Raw genomic sequence first — 16,831 nt, forward strand, 5'->3', positions numbered from 1 at the left:
TGTATGTAGTCTTTAAAAAAATAGGAAATTATATGCTGTCTGAAACTGTCTGTGTTGCAACATGAACAGTGGTAAATCTGGACTTGTAGTGGGCTCTGCAGCTTTTACAAGAGATTATAATAGAAAGGTTCATCATTTTGGACACGTGCATTATAATAATTTATAACACGTGCACAATAATTATTATTCTATAGTAGTAAAAAATGTAAGTATTGTTTATATCTGTGAAAATAATGAATGAGCATAGTACATTAATACTCCAATTACTAGAAAGAGCTATAAAAGTAAAGTGCCAGTAGAGACTCAAACTGCATTATTTAACACTTTAATTTCAAATTAAAAAGTCATAGAGTTTATATAGTTTGCTTATAGACTAAAGTACGTCTTCATGCCTGTGACAGTAATGATTTTGACACCAGTGTGGAGATACCAAAATTTGCTTTCAGTTAACAGGTAATGTTTTAATCAGATTAGCAAAGCTCAGCTGTTTCTTGGAGGAAGCATTTCTCACTTCAAGCTCCTTTCTTCTGTGAGAATGCTAGCAGTCTTCTCTGGTTTCTAATGTCCTACTTTCTAGTGTAGTGCCATAAATCAATAGAACTGGGCAATCAAATAAAGAGTAACATGCTGCCTTCAGGGATAAAAGGAAGACTTGGTTTAAGTGACACATATTTTTCTAAGTGTGTATCTATAGCTTTCCAAATAAGACAAATTCTGCATTTCGATGTCTTACAATTTCCTTAGATTTCAGTAATGATCGCACATAATCCAAAGCCAAATGTTGTCTGTGTACAATATATTTGGTAGAGTTGGTTAAAAAGTCAACAGGTAAGTTGTGATTACAAAAAAAAAAAAAAGTTTTTAAAGGAAACATAACATTTAATGAAGATCTCAGGCAAACTTTCATTTGTTTTTTTTAATTCAAAATCTTAGACTAAACATTTTTATGCCACTCTGCAAAGTGCTGAATGACCTCAAATCCCATAGATTTTAGCAGCTGGTGAGGGGGTTAATCAGCTTGAGAAATCAGGGCTTTAAAAAAGTGAACATTACCAGAAAAATTATGTGTGACCAACTAAATTCTGCTGGTCTGGTATACTTCATGACTCTGATTCATAACCTGCAAAATCACTCAGACCAAAGTTTAGTCTGAATCTTTTTAACTTTTCATGACTATAAGAGATATAAGCATTAAATTAAGAAGTGATATGGAAAACATTTTCCAATTATGTGATTTTCCCATTATGTGATGTCACTCACGCTCTCATTTTTTAAGTGAGGACTGAGCATGAACCAATATAGTATGTTTGGGACTTACCAGAATTTAAATTCATATGCAGAAAACTTGAGTATCTTTGAGCAAGCCATACTGAAAATAAAACCCCAACCTATTTATATATCAATATAACTAAATCGGAAGGAACCAGGGGGGGTTGGCAGTATAAGAGTAATGTTATTCTGTGTATTTTCATTACATAGTTGATCGTTGGCCTGCTTCATCAAGTTTGAGGTTTTGTTTTCTGGCTGCTTCACTACTGATCCTCAGATCAGATTTATCTGCATTACTACCATCTGCCATTGTGGATTCTGCTTCTGTGCCTTCAGGAGTCCCTCCAGTGGGCCCTAGAACTTTAGCATTCTCTTCTGGGGGGCGCTTCCAATGAGGCCTGCTTGCCATCCACAAAATAAGTGCACCAAATATGACAAGCAAAAGACCAAGACAGTTGACAAAAGTTGCTTCTGGTGGGGATGCACTATATGCAGGATTTTTCCTTTGGAAGGGAAAAAAAAAAAAAGGTCAGTTGTTTTAAAGACAATCCTGGTCTAAAAACAGCAGTCTCCTTCTAGGTAGGAGGTCTTTTTAAAACAAAACAAAACAAAACAAAACAAAACAATATCCCAATACTAGATGGTTATTATTCTGTGCAAATGGAAGTACAGTTTGCAGTGAATAACCTTAATAAACAAGTGAAAAAAAATACTTACAATGAAAATATAAGCTTTTCTGTGATTCCCATGAGAGCTGTTGCAATCACTGTTGCAAAGATGGTAAGACCCGAATAAACATGTATTGGCATGAGAGCTGCTCGGAGAGGAACTGGAGCAAAAGGGAGCAGAAAGACAGCAAAACCCAAGAAAAGCTAAACACAAAACAGATTCATAGTTAAAGCTATATGGGAAACAAGCTGCACTTCTCAAGCAGAATAAAAATCATCATAAAAATTCCATTTTGAGATGTCTTCAGGTACAAATTTGAAAAGAATTGGCATTTTTATTTCTGAATGTGTTTCTCTTCAAAACCAAAGCAATAATTCTGGATTAGCACATGGGAAGCAGAGATGAAATATTTTATAAATAATCCCACCTAATATCAGTGTTCAAACTTACTGGTAATGCTAAAACTGCAGCCAAATTAGGTACTGGAAACAGAAGTTTTCACTGTCAGTAATTCAGTAATATATTAAAGGTGTGAGTACCTATATTTTTACAGTCTCTTCAAGTCCTGTTCTCTGCTTCTGTTACAGACTTACACATAAATGACGATCAGAAGGCAATCTAACCTTCTGACTTGAGTGGACTAAAGAATTTTACCTTGTTAGAGTTTTGGTTAAATTAAAGTATATGTCTTCAGAAGGGCAATGGTCTATATGTCAATATATCAATCAGTTGGTGTTTACAGAATGAAGATGTGTGGGGGTGGCGTGAAGTTATTCAGGGGACGTGAGTCCTCCCATTAGTGCTAATTTTGTGATGGAAGATAACCCATCATGTCACATGGTTTCAGTCACAGGCTTGCCCAGTCATATTGAGGTTGCATCCCTTCTTCAGTTTGTTCTACCGTTACTCACCCCTGCTGCTAAATTAGAAATAGTGCATGAATTTGTATTTCATCTTGCTTTAACTTCCAGTCTTAGTCCTTGTTTTGTCTTTCCATGCTGGATTAAAGCGCCTGGTATTTTCTCCCTGGGAAGCTTTTTAATACACTGTAATCAAGTCATCTCTTAATCTTCTTTAGATCTGCTAAACAGTTGGAGCTTTTTAAGTCTTTCACTGGAAAATAGTTTTTCCAGCTCTCAAATTACTTTTCCAGATTTTGCTTTTTTTTTTCCTTTTTTTTTTTTAATTTTAGAAAAATTTATTCCTTAGTATTTCATATTAGTTTTGCCAATGCCATATATGGAGGTTAAGATTATCTCTTATTATTTACTTTTCCTGTTGTCCCAGCATCATGAGAACTCATTTTGAGCTTCATGTCATTTTGAGCATCTTTGAGTACTTCTTTCCAGAGACACTGCTTTCCAAGAGACAGTCTCCATTTTATATTTCTGCCCTATTCTTAAATTTATGTCCTTGTGCTATACTGTATTAACATACATTTGGCTTAAATACAATACATTTACACTATTGTTCCTGTAGGTATAGTATTATGTGAGCATCCCCCCTCAATAATTTTTCAATTCTGAAATGACATACCATTTCTGGCAAATGTCAATTGTCTTCTCTATTAACAGAGATACTACTTTATGACTCTCTTTTAACAATAGTGCTCAATCACTTAACAAACATCAGTCTCTGACTGGAGACTTATATCCCAGTTTGGAGGAAGTAACACCACAGTTCTATTGATGAGACAGGCAAGGCATTAAGTGCCATTGATCATGTTTATAGCAGCAAAATGAAAAGTAGAATTAAGATCTTATTCACAATTCTTTATCTCAACCATTAGAAAAAATGCTGCTACTCAGTATAGTGGCAGCACAGATTTCCCTGAAATAACTGCATTATTAAGACAAGGAAAATCTTAACACTGTTCCTTCTTATTCATTAACTGTTGTTCAACTATAAAGAATATACTCAACAATGCTGCAATATGCTTTCTTTTTTCTAAGTGTTAAAAACACTATTTCAACACTATTTCCTGTACCTCCTAGCCTGAGCAGTGAAGGATAAAAGTCCAGAACCCAAATCCCTCAGCCAGGGATCTTCTGTGCTTGATCACCAGATAATTAAGTCTTATTTTTTTCTCTTTAGTGTTTTGGCAAAAAAACTAAGAATCACAATTTGAAGGAACAAAATAAATTTCCATAGGGTAATAACACAATATAGGGAATTCAGAACGTACATGCAGAAACGTCACATCTGTATGTGTACGCTAAATGTCAGGGCATGCCTGCTCTTCTATGCCAAAAGCAAAATGTACTAAGTTCGCTCATTTTAGATTATGATAACTCTACTTCCCTGCCAAGAGAAGCAGTTAAAAGCATGCACGTGAACATTTATCAAAGTCTTGCTAATTCAGGAAAACTGGTTAGCCAGTAGTAGCTCGTTCAGATGTCAGACCCTTTAGATCTGCACTGCTCCCTACTGCACTTGTTCTGCTGATAAACAAAACTCTTGAGGCCAAGAAGTGACTACTTAAAATTATGATAGCTGGGAAAAAAAAAAACCAATTACTTCATTTGAGACTTCCTTAATAAAAGCTCTAACTGTATTTAAATATGCTGCCAACAAACCAAATCACTTGCTTTAACTTCAGCAGTTTATAGAGCTTAGAAACACACTACTGTATAACTGAATAGTAAATAAACTGCCATTATCCCAGCAAATAAACAAAATATGCTTTAAAATACATTTTTATTTGAAGTCAAGGATCCAGCATTTGCACATTTACATGCTAATTGGCCAAATCACAGAATGTAAAATGGCTATCCCAGTAGTTAGAGTGTATTAGTGAGGGCCTATTGTGCCTGAATTACTCAACGCATTCTTCAAATTTACACCCTGTTTATAAATACAATTAGATTCTAACCTGGAGAGAATAAAATATAACAGCAGTCAGCCCAATCCAGCTGTGCAGACTGTACATGTTAGGAATGTTCCTGGCATTGTGGAATTCAAACACGGCTACCATAGAAACAATTGCAAGAATCATAGCTATGGTATTTAATCCAGCATGTATGAACTTCATTAGGAGTTTGCTGCACTTCCAAGTCCAGGGCAACCTGTACACAATAATAGCTGAAGAAAGAACAGAAAGAAGATTTTATGCCTTACAGGATAACTTCTCTCAGATTTTAATAATCATGCATCATTCACATAGTTCCATTGTAAATTACAGGAAAATCCAATCTTTAATCCTCTAAAAAAGTCTATTAAAAGGCTTTTTCTCCTACACATAGCATAGCATAGCATATTCCAAATATACAATTGAGGCTTAAATATAGCTTTTAGGGTGATTTCTTCCTAATTTTAAAAAAACTTTAGTGTGTTTCAAAAAAAGAACAGTACACAACTTTTGTCTTTTCCTCATTCTTTAAATTGATCTAACAGGGATTCTGCACAGGATTTTGATTTTTCTGCTACTAGTCAGATGGGAGGAATAGGGCCCAATTCTTATATCCAGAAGACCACCTATTGAGAAAGCGTGTAAGACTATTTTTTTAATATTTATTCTCTTTGCCAACTTTAGATAATGCTATTCTCTAATTGCGTAGATATTTATATGACTATCTATTGCATTGATATTAATAGGACTACTTTAAATGGGAAAATGCTACTCAGCATAAGGGAAACATAGTCTGACTCTTAAAAGACAAAAGGATTTGGCAACTACAACTCTTCCAACACTGTTAGATGAATGTAAGGAGGTTTTGCCTATATTTGCATTAATAAATCTAGCAGACAGTGTCCAGTTTTGTCCAGTCTGAACAAAACAACGATTTCTAGTAATCTAACTCCAGAGGGTCTGTAAGAATAACTTAGCCTAGAGCTGCTTCTTGCCAAGCTCTTTCTTCAAGGTCCCCACTGCTCTTTCCCTGCCACAACTGTCCCCTGCCTGTCGTATGACCCAGGTGCTTTCCACAGGGGACACACGCAGACCAGATTAGATCACTGAAGCCCCAGGTACATCTGATTACAAACTAGGTAGTAATCCTGGATGTGTAACAGCACATAAGTATATTCAGATAACAGGGGACAAATATTTATGAGGACACCCGATCACTTGACCAATAAAGGCTAATGCCTGCATCCATAATGTCTGGCCTGAGCAAAAAGACTGCGCTCCATTCATCTGATTCATCACATCCTCATTTAAGGTTTCTGCTTATGAATTACATTCAAATCTTTATCTATAATTAGCTATACTAAAACAGAAGAATAAGAATATATGCAGGTTTTGGAAAAAGTTCCTGTTCCAAACATTACGAAATAGATGTGCACCAGAAAAAAAAAGTATTACCTGATAAATGCAAAGATTAAGAATTTACTTAAGTGATTCTCATGTGCCTTACTCATTACTTCTCCATAACCCTAGCTTTTTATGCAAAAAGCATAGGTTATGGAAAATAAACAGGATATTCGTTCTGTATGTTGTGAGGGATAATAATAAATGACAAATTAATTTCAAAGTTCTGTTTACACATTTTTGTTTACTTGGATGCGTGCCAGGAAATACAGTACTGCACTAAATAATTTGCAAAGAAAACACTGTTCAGAAGTGAAATTTCCAGACAACGATCAAATTTTAAATCAATGTATGCTTTTACATACTGTGTAAAAATGTAATACTGGAATGAAAGTGTTCCTTAGAATATTTAAATATATACAGCACTTCAGTAGTTCTCAGCTTTCTACTTTTAAAAAGTAACAATAGTAAATCCTACAAGATCAGGAAGATAGAAGTCTTGTTTTTAAGACAGTTTGACTGTAATCAGTCTATATGACATAGGTATGATTCAGTACACCAAGCTTTTGATCACCTCCAACAGTTACCCAAAAGTTATATGATAGTCTTGTATCTTGTTAATATTGAAATAATTGCCTGCATCAGACTATTATTAATTAACCTAGTACTAATGATTATGATTTCTAATTTGGTAAAGCAGGTATGCCAAAAGGCCCCAAAGAAGCCTCAGCATCCCATGAGGATACTCCCAGTAAATCCTCCTTGCTCCATCTTACAATATGGCCCATAGTATTGTCAATAATTTATTCCAAGTGCAGCAGAGTACTGGACTATATATGTCTTGAAGTAAACTTGATGTGCATAGGTCCTGGTCTCAGTTTTCAGTCTTTGATCTCAGAAGGTCAAGTCCAGGCTAAAATTTTTGTGTAACATTTTTCTTTGGTGCATAAGATGCTGTCATCTAGTTGATTTAACTTCCAAAATCACTATCAAACTCCATAGTCACTCGTCCACATAGTCTCAGATCTCTGTCTGGGCCATGAATTTTCTGGGCTGTTTCCCATAAACAGTATGATAGAAAAGCAAGGAATACAGACTAATGGCTTGGACACTTGTTAACAATACCATGCATTAGCACGTTACATGCCACAGCCCAGGACGTATGCATGATAGTACAATTTGGTTTAGTACTCTTTCTGTGAGGGCTATGTGTGAAGTTATACACTGCAACTTGAGCAGATCTGGCTGTTTTATCACTGTGAAAAGACACAGTCCCATTTCCCCATCACCACTTTTGTTCCACTTCTGTGTGCTTCCCCCTGCCTTTGTCATAACTGGTGCTTTTCTGACCAGGAGGAGGAAGCAAGACAAGCTGGGGAACAAAGGGGAGAGGAGGAGGAAGATTCTGCTTTCAGTGGTGCAAACTCTTAAAAACTGACTCAGATGTGATGTGTAATTTCATCTCAAAATTAAAATAGGCTGGGTTAAAAGCACATGCACAATTACAGCATTTTTAGTAGTGACATGCTAAAGCAGTCCCATGAAGAACTTTCTCTAGGTACTGCATCTCTACTACTCTTAAGAGATTTGACAGTCTAGGCATCCTTAGACACAGCTTCTTCACTCAGATCTCACTCCTGTTTTGAGCTCTGATTTTAAAGCACGCCACATAGGGCAAAGTGATCCTGCAGTATCTTGTATGTGGCACGAGACACCTGTTCTTTGCCAAATGCATAAAACAAAATTCTACAGTTAGCTCTCTAGTTTCTGACTGGCACGTGCTGCACGTGCTGTAGGATTGCTGTCATGGATTGCTCATGAGATGCCTTCCACCTTAGAAGGCACACAGCGTGGTTTTGTGAGTGCACTGGGGGTGCACTGCACAGCACCTCACAGCTGCCAGAAAGGAATTCCTCTTCGCCCCTCCTATTTCCTCTCCTGCTCCTTCTTGGCTGATCCTGTTGCTTACCTTTGGCAAGTTCTGAATGCCCACTAGATTCTTTGGGAACCACTTTAACACAGAATGGACAGCTGCCCACCTATGATTTCGAAGGGACTCAAACTAAGCTCATCAAGAGAGCTGCCTCTTCACAAGTTGCCTGTGATGAGACCCTTACAGCTCAGCAGTCATTTGCCCTTCCAATTCTTGAGAATTCTGCAGCCCATTGGATATTAGAAACTCCAGGAATTAGCTGTTTTTCCTTTGTACAGACATTTTGTTATGTTTGAGGCAGAGGTAATCATGTTTGTTAGATAACTCAGAGCAAGCATCATCTTTAGATGTGATTTCAAGATGAAAGACTATGCCTAGTTTAAAATAGATTTGCACTCCTTCTCCTTGCTCTTGCACGTTGTCCACCATCTCCCTTCCCCATCTATGGCACTTCTGAGACCCTTTGTGCAGGCAATTCAACTTTCTATTCTGGCAAAAACTGCACCTGGGGGGTGGGTGGGTGGAGGTGAGTGTGTTAGGTTTCTGCTAGTTGAGTTAATTCAGTTTATGGGTCTGACAAGGGCCAGAGCTGGCACAAAAAAACCAGTAGGAAGATGAAGTCTGAGTCAAGGAGAAAGCTGAAAGGGAGAAGTGGAGGAAAAAAGTAGGAATATTTCAGCCACAGTGAGCTGTAAGATTGTCTCACCCGCCTAGGTAATTCATCCATATAGATGAAATTTAATTGACTCTGTAACACCATATGGTAATGTGGCAGACCAGGATTTTTCCTTATCTTTTCTCTGTAAGAACTCTTAAGTAACATTCCTGTTCTATTCCTTTATTAATATACTGCTGACGTTAGGCTATATGCTCATGTTTTAAGCCTGTTTAAAATACAAGTTATATGATATTTATAAATCATATATGATGAGGAATATTAACTGTGCAAGCATTTTCCAAGATTTATAGTGTCAACCTACAGCTTTATTGTATAGAGTTTACATGCGATTCATAAGCAGCAGAAGACTGATCTGAGGATGGGAGACAAAGACTACCTCACCCTCGTTGTTCTGACTCACTCTTTATTCAATCTTCCACAACCCCAAAAACCACCATGCTGCTCTTCAGTCTGCAACATAGACTGTCACATCTCCGTAGAAAAAATATATTCTTTTATTAGGTGAGTAATGGGAAATCCTCAGAAATCATTTATTCCACATTATATTTTGATGGGTTTCTTAATTAGTCTTTTGGGAGAGAACCAAACATTATTATCTGCAGGCCAAACATGAAATAGCATGCAAATACTCCTTTGGAGCATGCCCTGTGTCTACAGTCATTGTTCAACATTTCCACATGTAAAATAAGACAGAATTCCTTATTTACTTATTTAACCCATTCTATCACACTACTATTCCTTCAAGCCCTTCTTAAAACTCACTTTTTCCTCATGTTTTTTTCCTATCTTATTCTTTTCAAAAATGTTGCTGTACTAATATGCACACAGACTTTTATTGCCTGTTTTTCCCACTTCAAGTCTAGAAAATCATCTGGACAATTACTGTGCACTGACAGTGTTTTGTCAGGTATCATTTACCTACAGGTGCTGATCCGCAAATAGTAAGTACTAATATTAACATGCCTACAGCTTTTTCATTTGATTGACAAGATATATACAACACTTTTATCAGGGCACATCTACTTCCCAGTATGGACATTATTACAGTCATCCCTTCTACCTCCTACAGACCAACAATACATTTCTATCCTTTGTATAGACTTTAATTTGGTTATTATTTCAAATCCTCCACACAAATTTAACCAAGATATTTATTAGCTATTCTTTTCTACTTTTAACTACTTAGAGACTTCTTTTTCTTGTATGTGTGCAAAGAGGTATCCTATTCCCCAGTCTCATCCAAATTACTTTGATTTCAATAGCAGACTTCTGTCAGCCAAATTTGAATGAGATTCACAGTGGTATCTTATCTGTTGATATTTCATCTGATTTACTACAATACTCCTTCAGTCTCCGACTTTGCATTTCTTGTTATACAATAGGATTTCCTCCCCAAATAATGCAATATTATCAATGAATTCCTTGTATATGTTCCTTTTTTTTTTTTTCAGCTATGGTAAACTTCCATTTACTTCACATATATCCTTACCTACCCAAGGCTTGAGGCAACATCCTTACTCTGTGACACAGGGACAAACTGAGTTTCAGAGGAAAAAAGAGAAAATGCGTAGGAAAAAGCTGCAGAAAACCTCCCCCTATTTTCTTCAAAAAGTCTATGCCTATATAAAATACAGTAGTTTGATCACAGCAAGTAGTATAGATCTTAGTGAAGTCAACAGGTGTTTCTCATTGCTTATTTATAGCCTGAAATTACACTTCCTGTGACCTATTGAGCAATATTATGTAGAACAACTTCAAAATACTGCTTATTGCTCAACAGTAATTTGTAACTTGAAGCCAGAAAGCTGAGAACACACCCCACTCCCATTGAAAAAATGAAATTTGCAGTGTATGTTCAAATCACAACATTCCCTTCATAGCCAGAACTAGACAGCCACCCACTCCTCCTGCATCTTCCAACCTCTGACTGGCTGGGCTCCTGCTGAAGAGCGAGCGAGCGAGCATAGATGTGATGCAAACAACATGTTCCACTGGAATGAATGTCCGGATGTGCTGGACAAGTTTTCTGGCTGGACGAATGCAATATATCATTCAGTGGTGAAGCAAATGTAAATAAGGTTATTAAAAATGAAATTCTAGTTTGTCTTCTATTACAAAGAAAAAATACTCCTGCTTACATTTATACTGTAAGTCTCCAGAGGTTCCTCATTACTTAAGAACAGTAAAATCTTCCCCGTCCTCTCCCCCCAACAGTCAGTGGTAAAACTGTGGGAGAATTTCCACTGTTCTCTGCAGTATTTATTTGCCCTTCTTGGAGACATTACTAATGTTTCACTAAGTTCTTTTCATGTTGCAACTAGCAAGAATTTTGTCAATGACTTTATAAAAAAATACTGTTGGAAGCTGGTATCTGTGTCAAATTGCCCCATTAGTTTTAATGCCATTAGCATAAATTGACACTCCCAAATGTCAGGATTTTTAAGGTACAGTCCAGTGCCCTTATTTTTGCAATATTTAGCTCTAGATTAAATATATTCACAGGCTAGATAAGCCCCTCTGTGGTGCTCTATCATTATCTGCTTTTTAAACTTTACTGACAGCATTGTATTTTTCCTTCCTAAATTGATACCGGTTATCAACTATAGTGTCTCTAATTTTGTCATTTTCTTGGAATTAGCCAATTCATTACACTAACAGCAAAACCACAGTTCAAACTCCAGTATTCTTGTTGGCCTCTAGGAACAACCCTTGCACTTACGACCTAACATACTAATTGTGTGGGATGGAAAAAAAGATACTGTTCATGTTGTAAGTGTAATGGGAACCATTTGAAAGTCAGTCCAAGGCTGAAGCCTATGCAATCAGAAGTCCATACACTCTATAAGAAACCAAAACCCACCAATTGCATCATAATCATTGTACATTATTATGGCAACAGAATTAAGAATGAATTTAAAAGATGTATTTTGCAAACTAATTTATGCTAAGTCTGAGCTGATGAACTGCATTTGAATGATGCTGACGGTGCTACGTTGTCTCTGGCACAAACCCCGTTCCGGGATCTAGCTTCAGTGGTACTGAACTTCCCTTTCTCCTCCTGGGACGTGGGAGAAAGCCAACAGAGAGAAACTTTCCTAGGGCAGCACTTCTGGCATTTCGATTCCCGACTTGCGTGAATTCAGGCTGACTGGGAAAACACCTCGCGAGCACGACCCGCAGCGCAAGGCGATCCGGGCCAGGGTACACAAGTGCTTGCAGAAAAAAACACGCACAGCAGTTTTGGCTTGCTACAAGGGACTCTTTGTCCCCCCTCGGGGAGCGCGGGCTTGCCGAGCCGCTCCGCCGCCGCCCGCCGCGCTGCCGCGCTCACCCGCTGCCGGCCGCGGGCCGCCCCGGCGGCTCTGCCCGCGCCCCCCGCGCCCCGCAGCCCCGGCCCGCCCGCGGCTCCACGCCGCTCCGCCCCGCCCCGGCCCCCTCCGCGCCAGCCCCGCGCCCGGGCCCCTGACGCACCGATGCCCTGGACGAAGACGAAGCCCGTGATGATGAGGACGGGGTGCCAGTTGAACTCCCGCGGGCTCCCGTCCCAGCTCAGCCCTTCGCGGTAGTGGAAGACCCAGACGAGGGAGAAGATGACCGACACGAAGCCGACCAGCAGCGCCGAGACCAGCAGCGCCAAGAATCGCCCGTAGTCCTCCATCTTCCGAGCCCCGTGCGCGGCAGCGAGCGCCGCGAAGGAGGGGCCGGGCGGGCGGCCGGGCGGGGTCGGGCCCGGGCCCGGGGCGGCGGAGCGGCGGGCGGTGCCGCCCCGCAGCAACGCTGCCCGCCCGGCGGGGCGGGAGCAGGGCGGCACTCCGCGCCCCTCCGCCCTGCCCGGCGCCGGCCCAGCGTCCCTCGGCGGTCTCAGCAGCGCTTGTTCACGAGGAGGGGTCGCTTTGGTTTTTAAAGCGGTTTTTACAAGCTGGCCGAGAGTTTCTTGCCCTCGCATCCAGAACTGCGCCTTAGAAAAGGCATTGCTGCGTCCGCCTGTCCCCTGCCAGGGCGCGGCCCCGCCGCTCTCCCCGCTCCCCCCGGCGCTGGAGTGCGGGAGGTGGCGTGTGCGGGTTTCGAGCACGGGGTGGTAGCGGAGGTTGGTGGGTGTAGCGGGCGAGGGCACTGGTGGGCGACAGGAATTTCCAGACCCGCCGTAAAGATAAGCCAACCCAGCCATAAGCACCAACAGATAAAGCAGGAACGCTACTGCGCTGGAGAGGCAGACGGCATACAGAAAATGCAGAGTAGGAGCACGCTTAAAGACACTACTTGGAGCCCGACTTGGAGCACGCTTTCTGTCGTGATCATCATCCCCTTTACTTCCCGTTGGATTCGCTGGTGCTGTAAATGTAAAACAGATACTAACCAGTTTCATGTATATACGGACTCTGCCCTAAGTATGCAGGAGTATTTCGGCATTGTTCTGTTGAATAGAATCATATCAAGTGTCCACTAGCTAAGGAAGGGAGCGCACAAACCTTAAGGCAATTCCAACAGGTATGGAAAGGCCCCTTGCAGGGAAGTTAGAGAGGAAAGCAGAAGGAAACAAAACGGAATTGCAAAAGAGACGATAGGCAGCGCTAGCCAAAAATATAACTTGATAGATTAGACCAGTTTTGTCAAAACCTGTATTCAGTTGCTTTTTCCTTTGCTGTAGAACATTCCGCTGGCTCTGAAGCCTGTCAAATGTAGTAGGAGGATATGCCTAAACATATATTCAACACTACTTTTCTGGTATTTGATTAGCTTACTTTTGAAATATACATAGTGTCAAAATACATATGAATTAGAAATTCATTAACTGATTGAGAGAAAAAAATACTATTCACTCTGGCTAGTCTTTGAGCTGTCTGATATCTCATGCTGAAATTGAGGCTTAAAAAATGAAAGGAAACAGTTTTATGGAACTTAAAATAGTTTCAGTAGAGTATCTGCCAATTCAAACCCAGTACTTACTAAAGTATTGGAAACATCTACATAGAGACATGAAGGCCAAGCCAGATTGGAGTGGGATGCAAATATATTTCTTCATTATTGTCATGGTTTAACTCCAGCCGGCAACGAAGCCCCACACAGCCGCTCGCTCACTTCCCCCCCGGTGGGATGGAGAAGAGAATTGGAAGGGTAAAAGTGAGAAAACTCATGGGTTGAGATAAAGACAGTTTAATAGGTAAAGCAAAAGCTGCACAGGCAAGCAAAGCAAAGCAAGGAATTAATTCACTCCTTCCCACGGGCAGGCAGGTGTTCAGCCATCTTCAGGCTCCATCGTGCGTAACAGTTTCTTGGGAAGACAAACGCCATCACTCCGAACATCCCCCCTTCCTTCTTCTTCCCCAGCTTTACATGCTGAGCATGGCATCATATGGCATGGAACAGCCCTTTGGCCAGTTGGGGTCAGCTGTCCCAGCTGTGCCCCCTCCCAGCTTCTTGCAGAAGAGCATGGCAGAGCATGGGGAAGCTGAAAAGTCCTTGATTTACTATAAGCTCTATTTAGCAACAACTAAAACATCTCTGTATTATCAACACTGTTTTCAGCAGAAATCCAAAACATAGCCCCATACTAGATACTATAAAGAAAATTAACTGTATCCCAGCCAAACCCAGCACAATTATTCTCTCTAATTTCCTAAAAATAGATGTTGGGCTCTGAGATTTTAAAGAAAAAGTTGACTTGAGCATCACTTGTATAATGATGGTTACCTTTAATTTGCATGGATTTGGTGTGACCTGCTCTCAGGATTTAAGCGGTTGCTCATTCTAGTCACAATGGTAACTAGAACATCAATGTTATTAAGTTTCACAAGTCACAACATCTAAGAGAAGTGAAGATCTAAGCCCTGAATCTTCTGATGAATGCACTCATGCATGAACTTCCAAGGATGCCAGACTGTCATTAGGTCATGAGGCAAGCAGGTCATCTCAGTATTATATTCATAAAAACTTTACTAAGTTTTCTGTGGCTTGCTTAAATGAAGTGAATCTTTCTATTCTTTACTTGCAAACCAACGTATAATAAAACCATAAATCGGCCTCCTTATGCACAAAAAATGTCACGTGGCTTAAACAGCATAGTATTTATACATGATCAATTTTGGGGTATTTTTACCTGTTAAAAACATCTTTTTCTCTGGAATCCTTTACTCATTGTCTTTTAAACAATCAAATAATCTCTGTTATATTTTAAAAAATTTAGTATTTAGTTGAAGACTATTTTAAAACCTTCAGATTTATGTTGAAATGTTACAGATCGCAAAGCATCAGTTTCATAGTGCTTGTCAGTTCCATACAGGGAATCGCAAAATTATTACACGTAATTAAAAAAAAAGGATTCACAGGCCCCAGAATGTGTCCATTCTTTCCAGTTATATGAGGTGGTCTAATAAAATGTCTTTTGTCTCTGTAAAGCTCACAAACTAACATAAAATAAATATTTGTTTTAATCTACCTTCTATGAGCCTAAATCTCCAAATTGCAAAATAATTCCAGTTCCCACTGATTTCAACAAGCTTTGATTACATACAGTTTCCCCGACAGTCCCATATAGGAACCTTCTACCCAAGTGGATTTCACTTACGCTTAAAACTCTGTATCTCAGAAGACCTTCCTGAATTCCTGTAGCTCAAACTGGTGTACCCTGTTAAAGCAGCCAATAACAAGAGCAAACACAGAATTTTATTGAACTGAAAAATGAAGCCCAGTTTTGCCAGCTAACCGTGAACAAATTGTTTTTAAAATAGAATTGAAGAAACATGAAAGCTTACAGAGTGTTAAATAAACCAAACCTGAACAAAGTGCAAAATAAATTGTTAGACAAAGTGAAATGTACTTCATGGACAATCGGTGATGCAGAAGAGATTTCAGAGAGCACATTTAGTAACTCCTGCCTGTATTTCTCCTTGTTTACTGTTCTTCCACCTCTTCTTGCCCACTTGATACAAATGTCGGGTTCGTGTAGAATCAGAACAGACAGCTATGACGTCCGAGGGGATTGCATGTTTACATGGGGGTGGAACTCGGCATCATACAGCTGACTGCTGAGGCCTGAATTACACATTTGATAATCTGTTGGGAATATAAACCCCCACTAGCATAAAAATGAAACTGCCTGTATGGGGCTTTCAAGTCTCTTGGATCAATGAACACCTGCTTTTGTTAACCATTACTGTGGATACTGCCACAGCAGTTCGTAATCTCTAGATTTCCCAGAGCCTCTGTCTCCTAGAGCACGTTGATGTTTTTCCAGTACAACACCACTCTGTCAGTGTGCTGCTCCCTCCTAGCAGTTGTGTCGGGACATCGCCTAATACGCACTTCTTTCTTTGGGGTGCTGCGTTGTCAGATGCAGGAGTGACTGTGACTTCAGACCTGGAAGAACCTACAGAGTAGACAGACAAAATAAGACCTACAAAACAGGCAAAGATTCACAGATTATTTTGAAGAGGCAGCAATGGACTCCTGCCTGTATTGTGCCTGCGGTACGTGGCCACTTGGCAACTTCTGTCATTGTTGCTGTACCATTCATACATTTTGAGAACAGCAGCCTAGACATAAATGTACATGAATGTGTATCTAAGCAACAGACCATGTCACCATAGATCATTATTTTGTGCTTTTGATGTAACTCCTTAAATATAGGAAGTGTTTCTAATTTCCAGTGACCAGTAACTGACTTGTCAGAGCTGTTGTTAGAGTGAGATTAGAGTCTCTTTTACCACTTACAACTTTATCTCTGTTTTTCCATGCTGGACAAGTCATTGAAGATCCAAGCCTTAGAACAGGACATTCTAGACGAGTTACAGTAGCCCTCAAAGCATTTGAACGAGTTTTTCAGAAGCCTGATGGCTGTTCATCTTGTAAACAAACAAAACTGCTGAGATAGTCCAGCTAGGTTTGTCATGGCAGCTAACTGACTCTTGTCAAAGCTTTAGAAATATCCCCTCAGAAGTTACCTTACCAGGAGTAATACTGACAAATTAATTTACGCAATTAGTGTTTGAATGGCACAAACAAACCAGAATGATCTTTTTACTCTTTTTGGCAC

At 39.7% G+C, this 16,831-nt stretch overlaps 1 protein-coding gene across 2 annotated transcripts; it reads right to left on the reverse strand.

Annotated features, from left to right (window-relative positions):
* Positions 1-223: 223 nt before the first annotated feature.
* Positions 224-12,982, reverse strand: CYBRD1 (cytochrome b reductase 1). 2 transcript variants are annotated; one of them, XM_075511179.1, is made up of 5 exons: positions 12,271-12,406; positions 10,721-10,829; positions 4,811-5,019; positions 1,987-2,141; positions 224-1,772 (listed from the first exon to the last, which is right to left on the reverse strand). In XM_075511179.1, the coding sequence occupies exons 2-5, from the start codon at positions 10,782-10,784 to the stop codon at positions 1,472-1,474; spliced, it is 729 nt and encodes a 242-aa protein (XP_075367294.1). In that variant the 5' UTR covers positions 10,785-10,829; positions 12,271-12,406; the 3' UTR covers positions 224-1,471. The 2 variants fall into 2 exon arrangements, with proteins under 2 accessions (XP_075367294.1, XP_075367293.1); XM_075511178.1 differs by lacking the exon at positions 10,721-10,829 and having other exon boundaries at positions 12,271-12,982.
* Between the last annotated feature and the right edge of the window lie 3,849 nt (positions 12,983-16,831).

The sequence above is a fragment of the Mycteria americana genome, chromosome 9 (genome assembly GCF_035582795.1).
Source record: "Mycteria americana isolate JAX WOST 10 ecotype Jacksonville Zoo and Gardens chromosome 9, USCA_MyAme_1.0, whole genome shotgun sequence".
Lineage (NCBI taxonomy): Eukaryota > Metazoa > Chordata > Aves > Ciconiiformes > Ciconiidae > Mycteria > Mycteria americana.

What these genes read in the sequence shown, in the direction of transcription:
- CYBRD1 (XM_075511178.1), bottom strand. Translation starts at nt 12,967, where the DNA reads ATGGCTGGGTTGGCTTATCTTTACGGCGGGTCTGGAAATTCCTGTCGC. An exon ending in TTATATTTTATTCTCTCCAG is followed by an intron (nt 2,142 to 4,810) that starts GTTAGAATCTAA and finishes TTTTGTGTTTAG; the next exon opens with CTTTTCTTGGGTTTTGCTGT. An exon ending in GAAAAGCTTATATTTTCATT is followed by an intron (nt 1,773 to 1,986) that starts GTAAGTATTTTT and finishes TCCCTTCCAAAG; the next exon opens with GAAAAATCCTGCATATAGTG.